Genomic DNA, 23,505 nt, shown 5'->3' on the forward strand with positions numbered 1-23,505 from the left:
CCATCAGTTCCGCATAAAATAAAAATATAGCAGCTCAATGGGCATCCTTGACGCACGCCACGGGACAACTGAAAATATTTTGAAACATAACCATTATTTATTACACAGCTGCTTATTTGTGTATAGAATAATTTAATCCATCTTTTCAAATCATTACCAAAGCCAAAATAATCAAGGCACTTTTGCACATAATTCCACTCTAATTTATCATACGCTTTCTCAAAATCAATAAAGAAAAGTGTGCCTGGTGTATCATTTGTATCAGTATGCTCAATAATGTCTAGAATTACTCTGACATTTTCACCGATGTATCTGTCTGGCAAAAACCCTGTTTGGTCACTTGAAATTACAGAGCTCAAAACCTTTTTCAATCTATTTGCTATTACCTTAGCAGCAATTTTATAGTCTACATTTAAGAGAGAAATCGGCCTCCAATTCTTCAACAAAAGTTCATCTTTACCATCTTTTGGAATCAGTGAAATGATACCCCTTCTTTGGCTAACAGATAATTGCCCTAAATTAAAAGAATAATTAAAGGATTTGACTAAAACAGACCCAATTTGGTTCCAAAACACTTTATAAAATTCAATGGGGTACCCATCAGACCCTGGGCTTTTCCCATTAGGCATAGATTTGATAGCGTTCATACACTCACCATATGAAATAATACCTTCACACATTTTTGAATCCTGGTTGGACACTTTGGGAATATCATTTTCAGTGATTCCAATTTTATGAAGAATATTTTCATTACCATGTTCATTACAACTAGCATATAAATTAGAATAAAAATTAACTTCTTCTTCTAAAATTGCATCGTTACCAGTTATGACGCTACCATCTGTCCCCTGCAATTTACTGATACATTTTTGCTGAACCATGAAATGGTATCAGCCTATAGGAGTGAATGTTACTTACTAGCTTACTTACTAGCTTACTTACTAGCTTACTAACTGACTAACCATTTGGTCTGAAATGGACATATCTCTAAATGCCATGAAGGTATGACCCCATGAGTGGTGTCATATGATAGAGGAAAACATAAAGAACATAATAAAAATATTTCCAAACGTCGAAGGTCATCCAGGGGTCACAGGGGTCAAATTACTAGCTTACTAACTGACTAACCATTTGGTCTGAAATGGACATATCTCTAAATGCCACGAAGGTATGACCCCATGAGTGGTGTCATATGAAAGAGGAAAACATAAAGAATATAATAAAAATATTTCCAAACGTCAAAGGTCATCCAGGGTCACAGGGGTCAAAGAAGGTCATTTTAACTGAAAATGGTCCGATTGAGCTTAAATTTAAATGCAATGATCCTTATGACATTCTAAACATTTTAAAAACATTTTAAGATTCATTTAAGTTCATTAAGGGGTCATAAAGGGGTCAAAGGTCAAGTTTTCCAAAATGCTCCGATTGAGCTGAAATTTAAACGCAATGATCCTTATGACATTCTCAACATGTTGAAAATATTTTAAAATTCATTGAAGGTCATTAAGGGGCAATAAAGGGGTCAAAGGTCAAGTTTTCAAAATGCTTCAATTCAGCTGAAATTTAAATGCAATGACCCTTATGACATTCTTAACCTGTTTTAAATATTTTAAAATTCATTTAAGGTCATTAAGGGGGTCATACAGAGGTCAAAAGTCAAGTTTTCAAAATGCCAGCTTCTCACGATCAGGGTATATTAAAGCGGCAATTAATGAAACAGTCTTATTAAAATTAATACTATCCTGCACAGTATTGCTGCTTGATCAGATCGTCACAGTCATCCGCCTAACTTACCTCGTGCCCTTGCAAAGGGCACAGTTGCTCTAGTTTATTTTTTATTCTTTACTCTTCCTCTTTCATTAACACCACTCGGGCGGTCATACCTTCGTAGCATTTCGAGATTATGTCCATTACAGACTCAGAGTGACAGTGGTATAGGCCTACCACAATATACTGCCGAAGCCACATGGTTCAGCTATGGTGCGGTTATCGCTCTAGTTTTGAGTAATGACGTTTTTCAAGATTCAGAAAGTATTTGGAATTTTTCTCTCCATCTTCTACCCATCTAGCTTTACTACGTATCATAGCTCCTTTGGCTCTGTAGCTATACACTGATTCCAGTTCTCTTTTCTTAATATTTAAATCAGCAAGAGTATCTGGGTCGTTTGTTTGATAATACAATATTTCTAGCCTTGTAATATCCTTTTCAAGATCATCCTGGTGTTTTTTACGATCTTTTGCTTTCCTTACAGAGTATCTTATGGTATCACCTCTAACAACGCATTTAATTGTTTCCCACAAAATCTGAGGATTGGCATCCTTGTTCTCATTAACAATGTTCTCAATACTTTCTTTAACAATATTTACATAATTAATGTCACTTAACAAGGAAACATTAAACTTCCAAATACCACGACCTGGTTTTTCATAATTATCATTGAGTTTTACAGAAACCAAACTGTGATCAGTTCTATAACCATGTGAAATTGCACTATTTTCTATACATCCTCTAAGTGTTTTACTAATTAAAAAATAATCTAAGCGACACATGATTGGTGGATTTGTGTTCGACTTCCAAGTAAAACTTTTACTATTAGGGTTCATTTCACGCCAAATGTCAATTAGACACCTTTTTTCCATTAACTTCAGAATTTCAGTGCGAGCTTTAAAATTAGTTTGCATTCTACCACCTGCCTCCACCGGAGGTATTATGTTTCCTGGTTGTCCGTCTGTCTGTCTGTCTCTCTGTCCGTCCGAGCTTGCGAGTGCAATTTCTCAGAACTGGTAAGACATACAGTGATGCAAGTTGGTGGAGGGATGGTCATTGGGGTCTTCAAATTATAGGAGATTTTAAATGCGCATAAAATATGGTGGTAATTAAGTACCTAATTTGCATAATTTATGCGTAATATGCGTAATAAGCAAAATACCTTGTGAACAGATTATCTGGAGATCCGTATGGGGTACAGTGGACGTAACTTGGTGGGAAGTAGCGCCAGATGTTCTCGACGGATTAGATTTTCAGTTTAAAATATGCTAATTAAGTACCTAATTTGCATAATTTATGCGTATTTGATGCGTATCAAGCCAAAAAACCTTGTGAACAGCTTATCTGGAGATCCGTATGGGTTACAGTGACGTAACTTGGTAGGGAGTAGCAGGGCCAGAGGTTCTTGACCTGATTAGATTTTCAGCACAAAATATGGTAATTAAGTACCTAATTTGCATAATTTATGCGTAACAAGCAAAATACCATTTTCTCGGAGACTAGGGTGTCGCACGTTCCTCAAACTTGGTGGGTGGTGCACCTGGACCCTAGACAGAACAAGTTTGTATTGGTCAGTGGGTCAAGGTCACACGAGGTCATGCAGGGGTCATCTGAGGTCAAATTAGCAAAAACTGCCGTATGGGCATGAAACTGGGTGAGTACAGTCAACATTTAGAGCCAATTTTTTGAAGCTCATTGCAGGGTCAGCCAAGGTCACCCAGGGGTCATCTGTGGTCAAATTACTAAAAATTGTCATATGGGCATAAAACTTGGTAGGTACAGTCAACATTTAGAGTCAAAATTTTGGAAGGTCATTTTGGGGTCATCTGAGGTCAAGTTACTAAAACTGTCGTATGGGCATGAAACTTGGTGGGTACAGTCAACAAGGTCATTCCAGGGTCATCCAAGGTCACCCAGGGGTCATCACCGGTTAAAATGATATGCCTCAAGGTGGAGGCATTGTGGCCGACGCTTTGCGTCGAGAACCGCGCAAGTCGAGAACCGCTCTAGTTTATCCAAAGTTATATTTAACACGCAATTAAAATCGCCACCAAATATAATTGAATCACACTGGAATTGATTAAGATGGTCATCAATTGCTCTAAAAAATTCAGGACAATCATCGTTTGGTGCATAAATATTAACCAGGGTGAATGTTTTACCAGATACATCAATATCAGTAATAATAAAAGCGACCATTCGGGTCACATAAGGTTTTCATAATTGTAAAATCAAAATTACTATGAAACAGGATACCAGTGCCTTTACTGTTGGAGCTTCCATGGCTCCATAGTGCTTTTGCACCCCATTCATTTGACCAGCATTTTATATCATTTGCAACACTGTGAGTCTCTTGCAAAAAATAAACAGAGAATTTCTTTTCTCGTAGCCATAAAAATGTTTCACGTCTCTTTTTTCTGTCCCGTAGACCTTTAGCATTCAACGTACATACTGTGAGTTCAGTCATTGAGTTGATTAAGTATTATTCTGATATGCATAAAATTGTTCGCTATTGATGGCACCACATATAAACATGAAACATAAAAAGTCCATTAGGACTACACAAAACATTAACTTCCTTGTGTACGCATAATTACAGCTGTACCGATATGATATTCAATACGGTACTGTATACTCAAGGATTTAGACCACTTCAAGGAAAACTTTTTTGTTTCTTTTAAACAAAATTAAAAGGAAGTGGTCAGAAAATTATACTTGTTCTGGATGTAAACAAAACACATGTCACTGTTTCTCTATGCCATATATTATGAAATCAAGTTTTGCAGTCTAAATGTCAAATTTAAGCTTGCTTTTATTACACAGCTGGTTCCATCTTGGTTCACTACCCGTAGACTTGCTGGGTAATTCACATATACCTTTCTATTTGCGTCTTCTTTGAGCAGCTCTCCTCTTTTCTTCCACAGCTTCTTTCTTTCTTCTTGTAGTCTTTGGCTCAGATCTTCTGCTACAATCACCGTAGCATTGGGAAAAGGATGATCTTTTAAGTTTGAGGCAGCATTTAGTGTTTTTGTTTTTGTGTATAACGTAGGAAAGCTACGTGGATAGGTCTAGGTTTATCTCTAGGGCGGTCTAATCTAGTAGGCGTTCGATGTGCTCTCTCGATGTCAACATCTTCTTCTAATCTCAAGTGTTCCTTTATGAATTTTTTTACAAAGTTAACACATTTCTGACCTTGATTACCAGTAGCATTTCCTTCTGCTTTCTCCGGAACATTGAACAATATCAAGTTGTTTCTGCGTGATCTATTTTCTAGGTTATCCACCAGTGTTGTCAGTCTATCGAATTCAGCTGTGTTGACTTTTAAGTCCAGTTCTTTATCATAATATTCCTGACTCTGTTCAAGATCCCGAATTGTTTTCTTCATATTGCCAATGTCCTTCTCAATATTTCCCAGCCGTTCATTAATCGTATCTAGCATATCAAGCTTATCCATGATTACATTAAGTTTCTCAGAATCATCCATGAGAGGCCGTGGTTTGGGCCTTACGAGAGCACTGGTCATGCTGGTATCGTTCGGCTGTGCCAGGTTGTGGAATTCTGCTACTTCTTCCATGCCTTCTTCTGTCGAAGAGATGCGACGAAACTTTGCACCAGGTTTTCTGGTAAATTCGTTTAATTTACTTTGCTTTGTTTTCTGCCTCGGCATTATTGCATCCTTCTATCTTGATTCAACCATGTTTTAAATAAATTATGACTGCATAACCGACTGCATTCGGTTAAAATTAGCCAGAGAAAAATCGTTCGAAAGCTACGCCATTTTGTGACATGCGCAGAACCAATACAATACAACTTAACACAATGCAATACAAAGTTAGCAATATTGCTCACAACAAATCTTGCCTGTACTCAAAATTAGTAATGTTAAATTCCTTGAACCATATTGGCCTACAGATTTTCATTGTATTTGCTATGGACCTGTGTATAATTTGCTAAATTCCTATCAACGGTAGATAAACTCAAATTAGGTATGGTATATATTGCTGTCTTTAGTTCCAAGTGTTACCCACAATGATTATAATTTGCAAGGTGCTAGCCAGCCACCTATCATTTTAGATGGGAAGTACGCCCCTTGGACAGGCAAGATTAAAGTCTCTGACAAATGCTGAATTCTAAAAATGATATACTTGAATAAGTTAGCTGTGAACTCAAAAGTATAATTAATAGCTAATTAATAACTGACTGAAACCCGATAAGATGCTGCAGAGGTCTGGTTTTTGCATTCGGGTCAATTTAAATGAAAAAGACGGGCACTTGTCAAATCATAGCTTTTAGACCCTTATTCAATAAGCACTGTTTGCTCCCCGACCACCACCATTTACTGTCTGCCACTAGTTAAACGATAATTTACAATTTTATAAATTCATAAATTACATACTTTTTGTCTTGCATTACCTTGTAACCAGATGATTTTTCTGTTCATCAACAAACAATTGTGGGGCTTGGAGAATGTTGAAGGGCCTTCTTGGAAGCGCTACTTCTACCTGCTGGAGAACCTAGCCATGGTGAAATCCTACAACATCTGTATGGAGCTGGAGGATGCTAATGAAATCTTTGTAGAACTATTCACAATTTTCTTCAGTATTATCAGGTAATTGGGTTGATTTGCTATTTTATTGTAAACAGGATGTTTTAGCTGTCATTGTTTTTATGATAATTACACTTTGAACAGAACACTTGCCATTTGTTGAAATTATGGTTTCAACCAGTGGTACATAAGACTATAATGGATTTTTGATATCAGTGTATCAGAGTAGGTAGACCTTAACCCATGGGGATCGCCAGTAAGTGTGATAGTGCATAGCATGCTAACTGTATCGTGAGTGTACAGGAAAGCAAGCAAGTGCGTAATGTAGGCACAAAAACAAGCATAGTTGGACAACCAAAAAATGACCAATTCCAGAGCCCAAAGAAGTGTCAGGAAACAAAAGTATACTGGAACAAATGAAAATCACTATATAAGCAGACTTTACTTGTTTTTGTGCCTACATTTGTTGTTTGGTTTATCGTGTCTGCTTATGTGCACAGTGATTGTCATCACTTGTTCCAGTGCACTTTTGAATTCCAATCTTTGTAGTTTGTGCAGGTTTAACACTTCTGGGCCTTGGAATTGGTCATTTCTGGTGATCAAACTTGAACCTACTTATGTGCCTACATTTATTGTTTTTAACGTCTAGTCTATATTTTACTTCTTTCCCCACGTCAAGTTAGTATACCTTGTTTTTTTCTCTCCAATTGTATTATCAATTAATACAATGTCTTTTGTTAATTAGAATACTGTATACAAATGAGTCGCACACTGTTTTCATTTACTTCAGGTGGTTATTGTTTGTCATTTGCTTTACTTTTAAACATCACTTGAGAACAAATACATCCATTTTCATGTTGTACTAATCCCAAGTATTTACCCCTTGCTATACACAGTGAAAACCACACGCCAAAAGTACGTACCTTCATGCTGGATGTGATGTGTCCGCTTATCAGTGAGAACGACGCAGTTCCTTCAGACCTTCTTGAGATCATCCTTGCCAACCTACTAGACAAAAAGAAAATTGAGAACCCGTTGGCTTTCCAGTTGGCACGAGACTTGATCAGGAGAACATCCTCAACTATTGAACCATCAATACAACAAGTATGTACTGAAATGATAGCTTGCATGTTTGTTTTTTAAATGATCTTCTCGTAGGAACTCGACAACGACCCATAATAGGAGAGGGTTACGGCTCGCACTACCCCCATCCCTGGTCTGCGCCACGCTGGCCCAACTAGGCCAATTTCCACAAACTGTTTAGTAGTTGATGTTTAAAAAAGATATTGTCAAAGTGAATTGATTTTCTAACATAAATAAGGTGTTATATAGCGGCATCTATCTCCAATTTAATCACCAACAGGTCCTGTTTGTTTGTTTGTTTAAACGGTCGCTCCGTGTAGAGACATGCTTGGGTCCTGATGGGACCAGGCTCAAACAAAATGCTCAAGCCATACCAAAAAGCATAAGCATGCTGGCCTGTATGGAAAGAGAAGTGAGTTCAAACAGATTTGAAGACAAAGAACAAGGAAAAGAAGTGGCTCCCATGAGGTCATTAAGTATGTGTGTCAGGCCTTGTCTTTTGAGGCGAGTGAGAGTGATCACTCGCCATCACTCTCCTAAAATGAAGCTGAGGAGAGCTTTTTATCACTCGCCTATATTTGGTGTAATACTAATACAAGTGATTAAAATCACTCGCCTACAGCTCACCTGACAAGTTTTGAGGAGAGTGATTTGTTACTCAATTTTCAAAAGACAAGGCCTGGTGTGTGTTATGCCATAAAGGAAAGGAACAATGCCAGTTGCACACACACACCCCTGCTTGTAAGCACCTCCAAACGAGGATGTACAAAGTAAGAACACACTGTGGCCGTGTGTTTTGAACTCGCCACCCTTAGCGTTACATCACAAATATTATGAATTTTTACACCAATCAAGTTTCAAATTAGAATATCTACACAACTATCAACCCTAAACTAGCAAAAGTATACATTTTTGAAAAGCTGAAGGCATAAACAATTCAAATATACACATTTCAACTCATTGTACAGGGTGACCTTGAAGTTATACAGGGTGGAATAAAATAAATTCCAAATAAAAAATGGGTCACTTAATGCATTGCTTATTACTAACTTGCAGTTATAAACTGAAAGTAAACAACATTGATTTGGTTAGAGGTTAGGGGAGCCTACTGACTGGGGAAGAAAAAAAATCACAGCTGTTTGGTAATCTCAGAATACAGGGTGTCCCAAAATATGTTCACATTTTTTTAAGATTCAACATATTTTGAACTGAAACATTTTACCCCTAACCCATACAGAAAAAGTAAATCCATATTTAGATTCCTCATCAAATTTCCTCTCAGAAAATGTATACTTTGACTATGATAGGATAAGTTATTAAATATTTACAGCAACTTTTAGATTTTGAAGACATCCGCATTGCTTACTACAGTGTTTAATATGAAAACGGGTAGTTTTGTACGTAAAAGTTTGTATTTTATAGACTAAACCAATCATAAAGAGTTTAAAATGATTAAAAACAATTAGCATAATTAATAACCTTTCACAAGAGCTCTTAACCATGCCTGTAGCCCATATGGATGCAAAGATATGATCAGTTGATTCAACGTGCACACACAAAATCTATATTTCTCATAGACTTTGTACATACCGCCACCGCCACAACAACCACCTCGGCCATTCTGAACTCAAAAAATTATAACTCCACTATCTTAGCTGATAAACAATTCTCCTTTGGAGGTCTGTTAAGTCACTCATTTAGCTACAAAATGACACCAAACACACTACAATACCTTTTGTTTAAGCAGAGATATAACAATTTGAACGAGTCTCGATTTGGAAAAGCGTAACAAAACCACCATTTTTGGGTGGCAAGTTCAAAACACGTGGCCCTGTACTATCCAATCGAAGACACACATTCCTGCAGTGAATCAACATACCGTGGACATACACACTATGAGATGGTACTATCTAAGGGGGAACACCCCATATACTGCCAAAAGGGGACATGCTCTAAATAACGTTTTTATATTGTTTCCGCCATCCTGCACCTATCGACAGACTGTGGACAGTCCACATGCCCCCACTCTCTCACACTATTGTATAGGTACAGTGCTTTTACTCCACTTTTTAACATATCACACTGTATTGTTCTTTCAGTTCTTCAACAATATTTTGATTTTGGGTCGTACATCTGAGAGTGAGATGTCAAACCATGCGTATGAGCTCATTTACGAGCTGAATTCTATCTCAAGCAGCTTACTCTTGTCTGTTTTACCACAGTTGGAATTCAAACTCAAGGTGAGTTAATTCAAGGGGAAAAACTTTATCCTCGTCCAACTGAACTCTCCAACCCTAAAACATTTTTAACATCAAATATATTCTGTAGGTGGTATGAACCTAAATGCGATAGTTTGGTAGTACATCACTTTTGAAGCCTTGAGTCATGTACTGTATTATGAACCACTGTGATACATATATATGTCGAGGGGTCAGTGACACAGATGTATTAAACTCCATCTTTTGTGAAAATGAGATTTGGATATCAAAATTTTCAGAAACATGAGCACTTTTCAATAAACACATAGAAGTAACTCCATTTAGCACCCCGTTGAAATCAATGGCCAGTGAAACTTAACTATATAAGTCAATGTGGCCCATTAACTTTAAGCTAATTTTTCTCAGAATGGCTAAAATGGAGTTTCTCTTGTGTCACTGACCCCTCGATGTTTGCTTAAAGAATCCCAATAGCTGGAGTAAAGGAGTATTTTAACTCAAATCTTGTCTTGGAATAAGAATGTTTGGGTGATGGACCTCAATGTGTGACATGTGTTACAACTGGACCACCCACTTTTATCATTCATCATAATATTTTGTTTATTTACAGAGTAATGATGAAAAAGAACGTATTCAAGTCACCAAATTACTTGGTAAAATGTTTTCAGACAAAGACTCAGACCTGATATCACAGAATAAACCTCTATGGAATTGCTTTCTTGGAAGGTGAGTGAAATACATTGTCTCAACTTTATTTGTTCGAGCGGCACAAGCAGGCCAACACATTTCAAACATCAACATTACAGTGCATAGGTGAATAATCTGTGAATTTCAGAACACAGAAAGGTGACGAATGCTCACAACTTGTTGAAGTCTTGAAGGGTTTTGTAATAGCAGTGCAGTGTGCATACAGTTTGTACCAAGAACGGACACAGAATGGTAACATATTACACCCTAATCCAGTGATACTCACGCGCATATAATTAATATATGTAGTGATGTTATTAACACCTGGGGGACTTGGGAGTTTAAAATTGTTGGTCGAGTTGGGAAATTTTCATCATTTTGCAGAAGGGTCAGTAGCAGTCAAGTTTGATGTGGTGAAGGATTTTTTTAAAATAAACACCCATCGCTCCTGCTCCCCTTCAGTCCCTGGTACTTAGTGTACAACATTTGAAGCTGCCAAAGAATTGAAAGGCCCATTAGTAGTCATAAATTCTGTTTGTTTTGTCTTTTACAGATTCAGCGATATTTGCATAGAAATCCGTGCGAGATGTGTCAAATTTGTATCATCATTTCTGATCTACCATTCCTATGTCAGTGCTGATTTAGCAGGTGAGCATAGTAGAAAATTGTTTAGAGGTGTCAAAGTAAATGTGATGTACAGTACCTGTTGTGAAACCAGTTATTGAGAGAATAATGTGATTTTTTTTTATCCTCTACTGTGTGATGATCGATAGGCAGGTCCAATCACAGTGCATACCGGCTGGAAATTTCATGTTTTTCCCCATTCTTAATCAGTTGAACATTATTTTAATAACAAAAAAATAATTTTATTTAGGATTAAAATTTGTTTGATATATTTTTACTTGTTTATTTGCCATGGCTGAATTAGTTTCTCACTTGTTTTCCTCAGATAAGTTAATCACTCGTGCACATGACACAGACGAGGGCGTTCGCCAAGAGGTTGTGGCAGCTATTATCACAGCAGCAAAGAAAGACATCAGCAAGGTGTCAGATGAGATGCTCACGGTGATTAAGGAAAGGACGCTGGACAAAAAAGTAAGAGAAAAAAGATATTTTAGCTATAAGGGAGCAGCCCAAAAGATTGGTGACATCCTATGAATTGATTTTATTAGGAAGGAGGGTTGTTAAGGAACAACCCAAAAATTCCAATCTGTTTGTTTATTAATCTTAAGGTTTTAGCAAAGTGTTGGGTAGCAATTTACAGAAACCCGATATTTTAGCTAGATTTTGCCAATACTGGGCATATCTAGGGTGCATTCAGTAAATACACATGTTCTTTGGGGTTGAGTGGTAGGCTCCAGCACTGAAATCAACCTTAATGCTGGTTTCACACTGCCATGACGATTTGCCACCCCAACTACGATTTTTACGACATACACAATCAGCCAAGCCTAGCGAGCGTTGACAAGTGGCAAGCCGATATATTGATCACTCAAACTGATTCCATCAAAGTGGCAAAAAATAATTTGTGGCCAATGAGCAAGGAGTGGTGACTTTGGCTTCAGAGTGGCATGTGGCTTGGTCACTGTTGCTGCTTGTGTGTCAAAGTGTCACGCCACTCGGCAGTAAGCGGCATGCTGTATGAAGCCATTAGCGGTGGGATCTAGAGGGGAGTGGTGACTACTGGTGGGCTCCACCACCCAATGAAGCTACAACCCCGGATCTTATTCAGTTAGCTAATCAGAACCATACTTCCGAGTACACACTCTACATACACTAAAATCTTCCTAGAATGCGAAAGAATTCTAATGTAGCATTGTCATTGTGTTTTTCCACAGTGGAAGATCCGCAAGGAAGCCGTCCTAGGTTTGAGTCACATTTACAAGAAATGGTATCATAATGCAGAAACAAGCCATGCTGACTATGAGAGACTCAGATGGGTTAAAAACAAGTTACTTCATATGTACTATCAGACTAACATTGATGACAGGTGAGATCCTATATCCTAGGCAGTGGATGTTATCATCCTTACAGACATTAGTATGGTTGTGAACACATATATGAAATGTGACAAGGAATGAAATACTCATTACATGATGTTCTTCTTCTTCTTCTTCTTGCGTATGTCAGGAAGAAACAAGATATAAAAGCCAAAACATAAATTTCATTAAAGCCCAGTACGCATCAACCAGTCCCTGGTGGCTTCATCGACTTCAATCAGGCGGGAGATACCATGCGGTGGTCTATGGAGGTGACAGGATGAGATGATGTGGTCGGCTGTTTGTTCCTCACTACCGACTCGCAAGCTGGGCTTTCCTTTAAGCCCCATTGGAACAGGTTGGCATTGAAGCGCCCAACTCCACTTCTCAGGCGGTTTAATTTTGTCCAAGCAGACCTGGGTAGATTGAAGCCTGGGATGGTGTCTGTTGGGTCTGTGACAAAGCGCTGGAGTGGTGAGGAAGACTGAAGCCATTGGTCTTTCCATGCCTTAGCTGTCCAGTCCTTGGCTGTCTGGTTAGGCTGTGTCGTCTTCATCAAGACTATTGCTTGCTGAGCAAACGGCTTCCTGGATACCAATCTCCTGCTTTCCCCTCACTGTTCCTAGCTCTTGACAGGGTGTCATGAAGGAGGTGTCCTGGTTCTTCAGATCGGAGTGCTATACCTGATGTTGAACTACAGAGTTATATACCTTGAACAATTACCACAGTTAACATAGTTTGATAACTAGTTACTAATTGTCCAAAGTAGGTCTTTCAAGTCCATCTATACTAGGGGTGTGATTTTCGGGTAATTTTGTGCACAGGCACCCAGCGCATTTTTAGGGGCGGGTAACGGGTACCCTAAATTAGCATAAAAAGTTTTTTTTTTTTTTATTTTTTTTTTTAGTTATTTATTTTTCGGTTTTGTAGTGTCCCTGGACCTAGACCTAAATGCTAGGATCATTCATGGTTGACCTAAAAAAAAATTGCATGTTTTATGTTTTTAATATGAAAATTGATAATTTGTATTCATGTCATACTCTATTAATGATATCAAAATGCATTGAATTGCATCTATGCGGCGTCTTTAAGTGCATGCATGCATATGTCAGTGCTTTGAGCGAACTCTAGCGATTTGAAACTGCGCCCAATGAAAAGCGCACTGACATTACTGCCACAGGGTGGAAAATGACAGAATTTGATTTTTCCCCATATGGCCACGCGTTTTGAACTCGCCACCCAAAAATGGTGGTTTTGTTACGCTTTTCCAAATCGAGACTTGTTCAAATTGTTATATCTCTGCTTAAACAAAAGGTATTGTAGTGTGTTTAGTGTCATTTTGTAGCTAAATGAGTGCCCTAGCAGACCTCCAAAGGAGAATTGTTTATCAGCTAAGATAGTGGAGTTACAGTTGTTTGAGTTCAGAATGGCCGAGGTGGTTGTTGAGGCGGTGGCGGTTGAGGCGGTGGCGGCATGTGCAAAGTCTATGGGAAATAAAGATTTTGTGTGTGCGCGTTGAATCAACTGATCATATCTTTGCATCCATATGGGCTACAGACATGGTTAAGAGCTCTTTTGACAGATTATTAATTCTGCTAATTGTTTTTAATCAATTTGAACTCTTTATGATTGGTTTAGTCTATAAAATGCAAACTTTTATGTACAAAACTACCTGTTTTCATATTAATCACTGTAGTAAGCAATGCGGAAGTCTTCAAAATCTAAAAGTTACTGTTAATTTTTAATTACTTATCCTATCATAGTCAAAGTTAACATTTTCTGAGAGGAAATTTTATGAGGAATCTAAATATGGACTTACTTTTTCTGTATGGGTTAAGGGTAAAATGTTTCAGTTCAAAATATATTGAATTGTAAAAAAATTTGAACATATTTTGGAACACCCTGTATTAAGCAATTACCAAACAGCTGTGATTTTTTTTCTTCCAAAGTCAGTAGGCTCCCCCTAACCTCTAACCAAATCAATGTTGTTTACTTTCAGTTTGTAACTGCAAGTTAGTAATAAGCAATGCATTAAGGGACCCATTTTTTATTTGGAATTTTTTTATTCCACCCTGTATAACTTCAAGGTCACCATGGACAATGAGTTGAAATATGTATATTTAAATTGCTTTTGCCTTCAGCTTTCCAAAAATGTATACTTTTGCTAGTTTAGGGTTGATAGTTGTGGAGATATTCTAATTTGAAACTTGATTGGTGTAAAAATTCATAATACTTGTGATGTAACGCTAAGGGTGGCGAGTTCAAAACACATGGCCATATGCAAAAAGTAGAAAACAGAGAAAGCTATAATTTATGCGCATGACATTCTAATTGACCTCAAATAAGCCATGCGTGGCTGCTTTTGGCTTCATTGGGAAAAATCTGCGATATGCCCCTCTTTGTCCAAACTCCCTTAAAATCATGCAATATAATCAATTCAATGCATCCATGTCTTTGTGATCACAGGTTGCTGGTAGAGCGTATCTTCACATCCAATCTTGTGCCATACACGTTGGACGTCAAGGATAGAATGAAGCGTCTATTTCAGCTGTTTGCAACAGTGGATCAATATGCTGTCAAGTAAGTCACTCAAAGTTTGCTAAGCTTTTTAAATCCAATGCGGAATGTGTCCCACCCCCTTTTTCAACTCAAACGTAAGTCAGAGTAAGCTCGAGATACTCAAAACATTCAAAACTTACATTCTCATACACAGTAAAATATTTTGACTAATTTAAAAATTAAAGTGGTAATCACTGTATCGCACAATTCCAACAACAAATTATTTTAAAATAGAATTTGGTTCAGTTCAAGTTTGGAAGTGACGTATATGCTCATTTCGCTTGCCGCAGTATTAAATCGTGCACATAAAGGTAAACACGCTGAGTGTACACATACAGCGGCGGTTTTGTCGGCATGCTTGTGGCGCAATTCGAGAAAAAGCATTGACATCACTACCATACTTGAGGTGAACCAGATTTTAGTGATATTTTTGTAAAAAGGAACAGCTTTGAGACATTGTTTGTTTTTTCCCAAAGCCACAAGATTTTCTCCCATGTAAAATATTTGCAGGCATTCAGAATTTTCCTTGAAGCTGGCCCCTTGGGAATTTCTTCCATCCGAGCACAAAATTTTACACTTGCATTTTGTCACATTTAGGTTGTCCAATGTTTTCGATTAATGTACATTGTTTAAGTATAACCTGTATTATTTCTGCATTACAGAGCCATAATGGAGCTGATGAAATGCCAGCATCTGGTGCGTAGCCATGTGCGGGAATTGATGGCGCTGTATCACAAGGACAGGGCCAAAGACAAGGAAAAGTTACTCCTCTCTAAGCTTGTGACAATATCAAGTAAGTTAATCACCAGGGACCTTAGACAGCAAAGTGTGTGAAGAAATTGTCCCACATCGGGTAAAAAATACCTTGTGTACTAATGGTTTAATTAAATTAAAAGTTATTTCTAAATTATATATTTTTTAGTAGAAATTTGCAGTAATCATCGAAACTTGCAAGATTATTGTTAATCAACTCTGAATTGTCAGCTTTCCACAAAAGTGCTTTGAATTACAGTGTGTAATTATATGCTTGATGCAGGTTTATTACCCACTTATGGCATTTATGGCCCAAAATTGACTAAGCTGAAGAAATTTGCCCATGAAAAAAATTGAGATAAATCATAACAAAATGGAAGATTGAGGTTGAAATCTTGATATTTAATGTGACACACTTGGCTTATTTATGACATGCTCTTTTTGCTAAAAAATTGTGCATGTTTGGAAGATCACCTCCTCTCCATCAGTAGAAGTAGAATGTGCAATTTCAGTTGGAATCCATACATATACCCTAATGGAAAACATGACCTAAATATCCCACACAGGGGGTGTAGATTTGAAATGGGAGTCACATTCAGGTTTACAACCCCATTTGAAATTCACATTCCCTGTTTGGAAGATTAAGGTCATGTCTCCCATACTTGTATGGATTTCAGCTGAAACAGCCCAATGATCAGAAAACTGACCCTTAATATTTATATACCCGCATTATAGAATACCTACCTGAACCATCCAAGGCTCAGGAGCACCTTAAGAAGCTGAGTGAAGTTCTGAATGAAGACCTGCGTATCCGTGGTTACATGAATCATGTGGTAGATCCTGCTGTGACTTGTAAGAAGGCTACACAAGCTGTGGTAAGATTGCTTTCTGAAAACTAAACTGCTGCAGGTTTAACTCTCAATTTCAAATGATTGAAGCAGGCCTTCCACAAAGTTGTATAAAGTGGGGTCAGGAGTGGACTGGCTTTCAAGAAATGTTGTTTTCAAACAAGGTAGCACAGATACAGTTAGTAGAAAACACTTTCTGTTTTCATCTTCACAAAGTAAAATAGGACTCTGTGGGATGATCTGAAACGATGTTCAAGAAATTCAAAATGACTTGAAATCTCTACCAGTCCTTACAAATAGACTCTACCAGTCTTCAATGTGAAAACCAGCCCATAAATACCAAGTTACAACAATTGCACAGACGATTGTCATTGATCTTGGTTGATTCTTTTGGCTGATTTTGTGTTCCGTTATTATCAATCAGTCCTTATTTCAAATAATGATGTAAATACTAATTACCTTTATTACTCTTTGTTCGTTAACAATTACTACTAATTAGAAACACTAAAAGCCACCTTATTAAACTTTTTTAGTATATTTTTCATTTCTTTTCTAAATCAGGGAGAGGTGATGAAGAAGTTTGGCAATCCTAAGAACCCTTCTCCAATTTATGAAACCATCAGGACATTGATGGAGAGAATTTCACCATTGATGATCGACTCCTCAGCAGTCAAAGAGTTGATAGCTATGGTCGCTGAGCATTTGGATGGCAAAGGGAGGAGTACGATGAAGAAGTGGACTAATCGCCAACAGTACGAGGCTTGAAACTCTTACAGGTAGGTTGTCTGTTTGTTTACATGCTTAGATATTAGATAAACATTGTTGATTAGTTACAGACTTCTTTTTTATGATTTTATTTTTAAAATTTGATTTGTTTCACAGTAGCATTTTGAAATGGGAGTTTTAGTTGTTGTGTGTCTGCGCCAGTGAATTTTACAGAGATGCAACTTGACCGGATTTGCCAGAAATTCGGATATGGGGATATATAAAAAAAAATCAGGATTTGAAGAGCTTAGTTTCAAAACCCCTTACATCCACTTCAGAAATTTTGAGAAAACATTAATTAATAAATTATCAAAAAAATCATTGATATAAGGGGGTCTGCATCCTGCCAAAAACTGCTTTTGTTGGAAACCATCTTATATCAGTAATTTTTTTGATGTTTTCTCAAAATTGCTCAAGTGGATGTAAGGGGTTTTGAAACTAAGCTCTTCATTTGTCAAAAAAAGGATGGGCATCCATAAATATGGGATGCCGCACTTAAACTCTTTGCAATTTCAGGATTTGGACAAGCCTGTGTTACATCTCCGATTCAGTAATGCACCTGCAAATTTACAGAGCTTGTGATTTTGAAGTTTCTAGCAAAATGTGGGAAATAGCATTAAGAATTTGGTTTTTGGGCTTGGCTGCACTTTCCTAGATGATGCATGGTATTTTTTGAAACCATTTTTATAATATTCTGGAACCTTTCTAGTTTCCGCTATATTGTAATGGGTTACTCCATTTGAAATCCATACACCCCCTATGAAGACATGACGTTAATCTTCCACACAGGGAGTGTGCATTTTAAATAGGGTTGCCTGAACGGTGGACTCCATTTAAAATCGACATCCCTTGTGTAGGAGATTTAAGGTCTTACATGCTGGTACATAAATTTCAACTGGAATAGTCCAATGCACTTTCAATCACAATATTTAGCATACTATGTACAGCACCCAACTAAGATATTCTTTCCATTGTTGTACTTCTCTACCCTTGTAGACTTTATCAGTGGTGTTCCCCAATGCGTATAGGACTAGCGAAGCCAGAGAGTTGCTGATGGCACTGCTGGAGAATGATGATGTAGGTGTGGCCGACATTGCACTACAAATCTTCATTGCCACCGGACATGGTCTGGAAGCAGACAACCCACAGATTGCGTCGTAAGTCAAAAGTTTGCATCGTCTGAACAGTATTGTTTGGATTCAATTAAAAGGATCGATGTTGCTTAAATACAGTGAATTTACCTGTGCTATGTGTGATTTGACATTCATTCCAAGCTCTATGGAAATAATGTACACTGTCTATTGATCTTCTCAAAATGTTAATAATTGCAACAGAAGTGACAATATGTTAACAACCAATTTAGATTACACTAGTTTCTAGTGAAGTATGACACTTTCTTGCACTGGTCGATCACGAGTGCTCTGTTTAATGAGCAACATATGCAGGGCTTTGTGTTCCTTTTATGATTGCCGCTCATTGGCCGATTGCGTACTCGGCCAATCAGATTATCAGTTTGTTGTTATGATTGTCAGGTGATTGAATCAGCCAATCAGAACCCCACTCTGTGTTCATGCTGTGTACGCTCTCAAAATGTTAACAAGTGATGTTCTTCTCTGCCAGCAAGTGTAGTGCAAAAAAATGTTGCTTCAAATTTACAATAGAGACTACATAGAACTAGTGATGATTTCGTTGAAAGTTTTTGTACTAAATTGCATGGCCGGATAACAGAGAGGTCTGTATGAAAGAGGCCTGGATAAGGGAGGTTGGACTGTACAATTGTATGTAAAGTAATACGTAGCCCGCTTCGTACTATTTCAGTTCCCTGATGCCAATGTTGATCAGCAAAGCAAGAACAGGAACCAAAGCCCAGGCTAAGAATGCAGTGCGATGCATAGGAGTGGTTGCAGCTAACAGGCAAGCGGTCTACAAAATGATATTTGAGGTAATTAACCCTAACACTGACCCATGCTTTTTGGTATCGGAAGTCAGAGAAGATCCGATTTTTCAGGAAGAAGAAGAATTTTTTTCGGGGCGCCCCCGGGATGCGCACCTTTGACCCCTCCATGCCAAGCGAACCCAGCGGCCCGGTAGCTACTCGGATTATTGCTGCCCGGCCAGCAATTCCGTGAGCATATCACACTTCGGGTGATTGCGTCATCGCAGACCCTGGGATGCATGCATGTTATGAATTTTTCATCGTGGTATTTTGTGGTTTTTACTGGTGTTAGGGGTAATAGACTCAACTTAGTTTGGATGCTGAGTGCATGCATGATGAAAGGGAATGAATATGATATATATTTTTACATTTCTACATTTGCTCAAAATTTGATGATTTAAACTTCTCAGATAGTGTGAACTCAAGGTTTGTACCATCTGCACTACTACACTGAGTGATATTCAATTAATTTTATAAATCAGGGATTCCCAACTATACTTAGTAATTGAATGAACACAGCTTACTTAATAAATGCCTGTTTTCCTGCTATGACAACACACCCATGGCAAGGTTATATGATGCGATAGATGTATGGAATTACTTGCGGGTCTAAAATGGCACATTGTTCTTCCCCTTAATTTCTGACAAGTGGATTGGGTAATGGGATGAGTTCAAATGAAGGGGGCATGCAAAAGATTGTCACAAATTCTTGATGTGGCTTTTGTGATTAAAATGTATCAAAAATGTTATATTTTTTCACCATTTACAATAACAAATCTCAGATAGATAGCTGCAGACTCTAATCCAAAAGCAAGCATAAGTTTCAGATATGATGGGATGTGCCAAAGTTTGCGGGGGGGGGGGGGGTGAGCAGTCCCGTCTCATAGATAAAACCCTGATGCTGGCCCATTTCACTTAATACTGCAGTAAGCCCCCAAAGATAACTGATATTGGTCACAATTGAAAATCTTTCTATTTTCAGAGTTGCTCAAAATGTCTGACGCTGGACCATGAGAATTTTGAGACGTCACTGGTATCTCTTGGTCACATAGCTAAACTAGCTCCACAGCACTTTGCTCTGCCCATGAAGACTGTGATTGCTTCATCAATTGTCAAGGGTTTATTGATGCAAGATGTGACGGATAGGTCGCATATTAAAGGCATCTGGTGTGCGGATGAGTTGGTCTCAGAAGAAACCAGGATTAAGGTAAGTAAATGGAAGATAACACCTTCCCTCTTTGTAAATATTTTGGCAGAAAAAAATTCATATCGCTTCAAATACCCAAATTTCCCAGGAAGGATTTACTTGGGATTTTCCAAATTTTACCAGCCATGCCTTGAATTAGATCAGACCAGTTGGATTCTACCATGATTGCCGAGCGCTTACAAACAGCCCTCGAATTAACCCACAGCACCCATGGCATTTTGCCGTGGGTGCCCATCCCCACTGCCATAATGCCCTCAAAATATGTCCTTTACCCAAGGCAGTCACTTGCCATGCCCTCTAATGAAGTTGCGTCAGTGCCCCAGCCCTGCCCCTTCATTATAAAATCATCTATCTATGTTTGTGTGTGTTTTCCTCACTTTTGAGAAATTGCCTTGGTGCCCTTCTCAAATTTTCAACAGTTGCCATGAATGCCCATGATGCCCTCTTGAAATATTACAAACTGCTGTGCTGTCTTGCCTTTTCAGTGAAAATCCAAGGCAATTATCAACTTGCCCTAAAAACGTTGCCGTGCCCCTTCAGATCCTTAATTCGAGGGCTGCTTACAAAGGGGATAATGTGTACCTCTAGATTTCTCTACCTCAAACATGCACTATTTCAAGAATAAAGCTTTGCATTGGGATGAGATTTTGCAGATGTCAGGCTATGAAATTTCATGTGCGTAGGCTTTTGTATGCTTACACTTACATAGGCATGAGGTGTATTGATGTATACCAGAGGCACACCATTTTTTGGCCCATATATGACAATCCAGTGTGGTCGATTTCAGTGTTACGTACAGAGGTACATAGAATCCAAATTCTCCCCTGCAATTTCTTTGAAATAGTTGGCTTTAATCTAATGAATATTTTCTAATAGTATCTAATGAACATTTGTTGATGCAGATGTGTGCTATTAAGACCATCATCCATTGGTTACAAGGAATGCATACTAACCAGCACGGATCAGCTACATCAACTTTACGTCTACTTACCACATACCTGAAGAATGAAGGAGACCTCATGGAGAGAGACAAGGCCAGGTAAGCACAAAAGATTCATTCAAAAATCACAGATTATACAGATTATAACAGAAATATTGCAGAGTTTCTCTGAGTTGATGCTCAGAAATGTTAATTTTCAAAACATCCATTTTGGAAGGTAGTGATTGTTCAGTTCAGTTTATGTGACAATCCCAGCTTTGTTGTACGAGTCTGAATGAGCTCTGTTTGTGTGCTTGCTGTGTGTGTTTGGGCTTGCCCTGTGTCCAAGATTTTGTCCAAATGTTTGGATGGATTTCAATGAGACTTGGACACAACGGCCCTTGGGTACAATAGCATATGTGATGTTAATGGATGCGAGGCCAAAGTACATTTAGGCTTCATTTTAGGTCATTTTACAAATATGTTTATTGTTTACAAGCATGCCTTCCCTGGTTTTGTAATTTGGCGGTGACATGCTTTATGCACAGCATAATTTCATTATTGTTACTATATTTTGCAATTTTTCTTGTGCAATTATATTTATTTTTACTGTTCTGTCACAGCAAAGCCGAGATGTCCAGGCTACGACTAGCTGCAGGTTGTGCCATATTGAAGCTTGCTCAAGAATCCTGTTATGCTGAACTCATAAGTCTTGAGCAGTTCCAGCTTATGGCCTTGCTTATCAATGTAAGTTTGACACAAGTCACATTTCAAGTTTCATTTCAATTAAACTTTATGATCCACAAAATTGTGAATTGTAATATCAGGAGGATAATGGGCTGTTCCAGTTGAAATCCATATCTATGGAAGACATGACTTTAGGGGTTATATGTGACATGATCAAGGGGAATGAGTCACTTGTTGGCAATTTTCAAATAGTAGTTTTTTGCATCATTTGATAGCAGTTTATAAATGCTACATTTTAATGCAAACCCCATCAAAATCGGGACATCTGGTTTTAAAAAAAAGGAAGGTTTTATTTCAAACTCTAATCGTGACCCACAGGTCAAATTGCTAGAATTGTACATTAAACACACCTAAACAGACACAATGCAATTTGCAGGCAGCAGCTTAATCAGCGCCAATATTGCAACATTGAAACAAACAACTATACAAACATCCAATCCAATCCAACCCAACCCCATCCCCATCCCCAAGTAGGCAATGAGGATAAAGTGCCTTGCCCAAGGACACAACACGTTGGCACGAGCGGGGCTCGAACTCACAACCTATGTATTATGAGTCGTGCGCCTTATCCACTCGGCCACACGTGCTCCCACGTTACCGAGTTATGAGCAATTATCAATGACTGAAAACAATATAAAACAAAAGAATTTCAACACTGTTTTTGCCAATATCTCAAAAACAATATTAGCGACATCCGACTCATTCCCCTTGATCATGTCACATGATTTCAAATGGAAATCTACACTATCTTGCCCTATCTTTGGCTACACTTGCCTGTCCTGTGAAAATGCCGGACCTGCTATCCATGTTGATGCCCCCACAAGGTCACTTGACTTGATTGATGTTTTATCAGCAATATCTTCCCCTGATTGCAGCTATTAATGCCTAGATATGCTTGACATCAAAAATAAAATTTAACAAAATAACAAAAATAAAACAAGGTACATGGAGGTTAGTCTTCAAGTTGCAATAAAAGCCTCTAATTTGAGTATGCTTTGTATTTTACACAGGATGAATGCTACCAAGTTAGAGAACGGTTTGCCAAGAAGCTTAACAAAGGTCTGATTTCCCTGCGGTTACCGTTAAGCTACCTGGCTATTTTCAGCCTGTGTGCCAAGGATCCCGTCAAGGATAGTAGAACTGCTGCCAAGCAATACATCCAGCGCAACATCCAAGCCAGGAGGGAGTACCTCAAAACAAGGACAGTGCAAAACAGTAAGTGATCATATACAGGGTCTTAGCTAGCCACCCGTCTGGCCGTCATTTTAGACGGCCAGTTTGCTCCTGGGACGGGCAAAATTAATGCCTTTGACAGATGCTTTATTATAAATTGTATGTTTTGAGAAGCTAATTGCCCTTTTAGTAGACCCAATTGGTAGAACAAGGCCATATCAGCACATATTTGAACTCTTTGAACCCCCAATGGTCTATAGATGTCAGGTAAATGTTTTAAAGGTCAAATTAGGACAGGCAATTTTATTCAAATGACGGG

The 23,505-nt window shown here is 38.2% G+C and overlaps 1 protein-coding gene across 1 annotated transcript in view; it reads left to right on the forward strand.

Moving 5' to 3' along the window:
• Positions 1–23,505, forward strand: part of LOC140160971 (sister chromatid cohesion protein PDS5 homolog A-B-like) — a 50,614-nt gene that overhangs the window by 13,940 nt on the left and 13,169 nt on the right. The window contains 18 exon segments of the mRNA XM_072184328.1: positions 6,193–6,377; positions 7,211–7,418; positions 9,497–9,637; positions 10,224–10,339; positions 10,854–10,948; positions 11,250–11,395; positions 12,139–12,290; positions 14,746–14,859; positions 15,501–15,631; positions 16,327–16,466; positions 17,001–17,156; positions 17,159–17,215; positions 18,201–18,361; positions 19,023–19,146; positions 20,123–20,347; positions 21,250–21,386; positions 21,890–22,013; positions 23,024–23,228. Of these exon segments, the coding sequence (XP_072040429.1) occupies positions 6,193–6,377; positions 7,211–7,418; positions 9,497–9,637; positions 10,224–10,339; positions 10,854–10,948; positions 11,250–11,395; positions 12,139–12,290; positions 14,746–14,859; positions 15,501–15,631; positions 16,327–16,466; positions 17,001–17,156; positions 17,159–17,215; positions 18,201–18,361; positions 19,023–19,146; positions 20,123–20,347; positions 21,250–21,386; positions 21,890–22,013; positions 23,024–23,228 (2,617 nt within the window).

Source organism: Amphiura filiformis, chromosome 9, assembly GCF_039555335.1.
Source record: "Amphiura filiformis chromosome 9, Afil_fr2py, whole genome shotgun sequence".
Classification (NCBI taxonomy): domain Eukaryota; kingdom Metazoa; phylum Echinodermata; class Ophiuroidea; order Amphilepidida; family Amphiuridae; genus Amphiura; species Amphiura filiformis.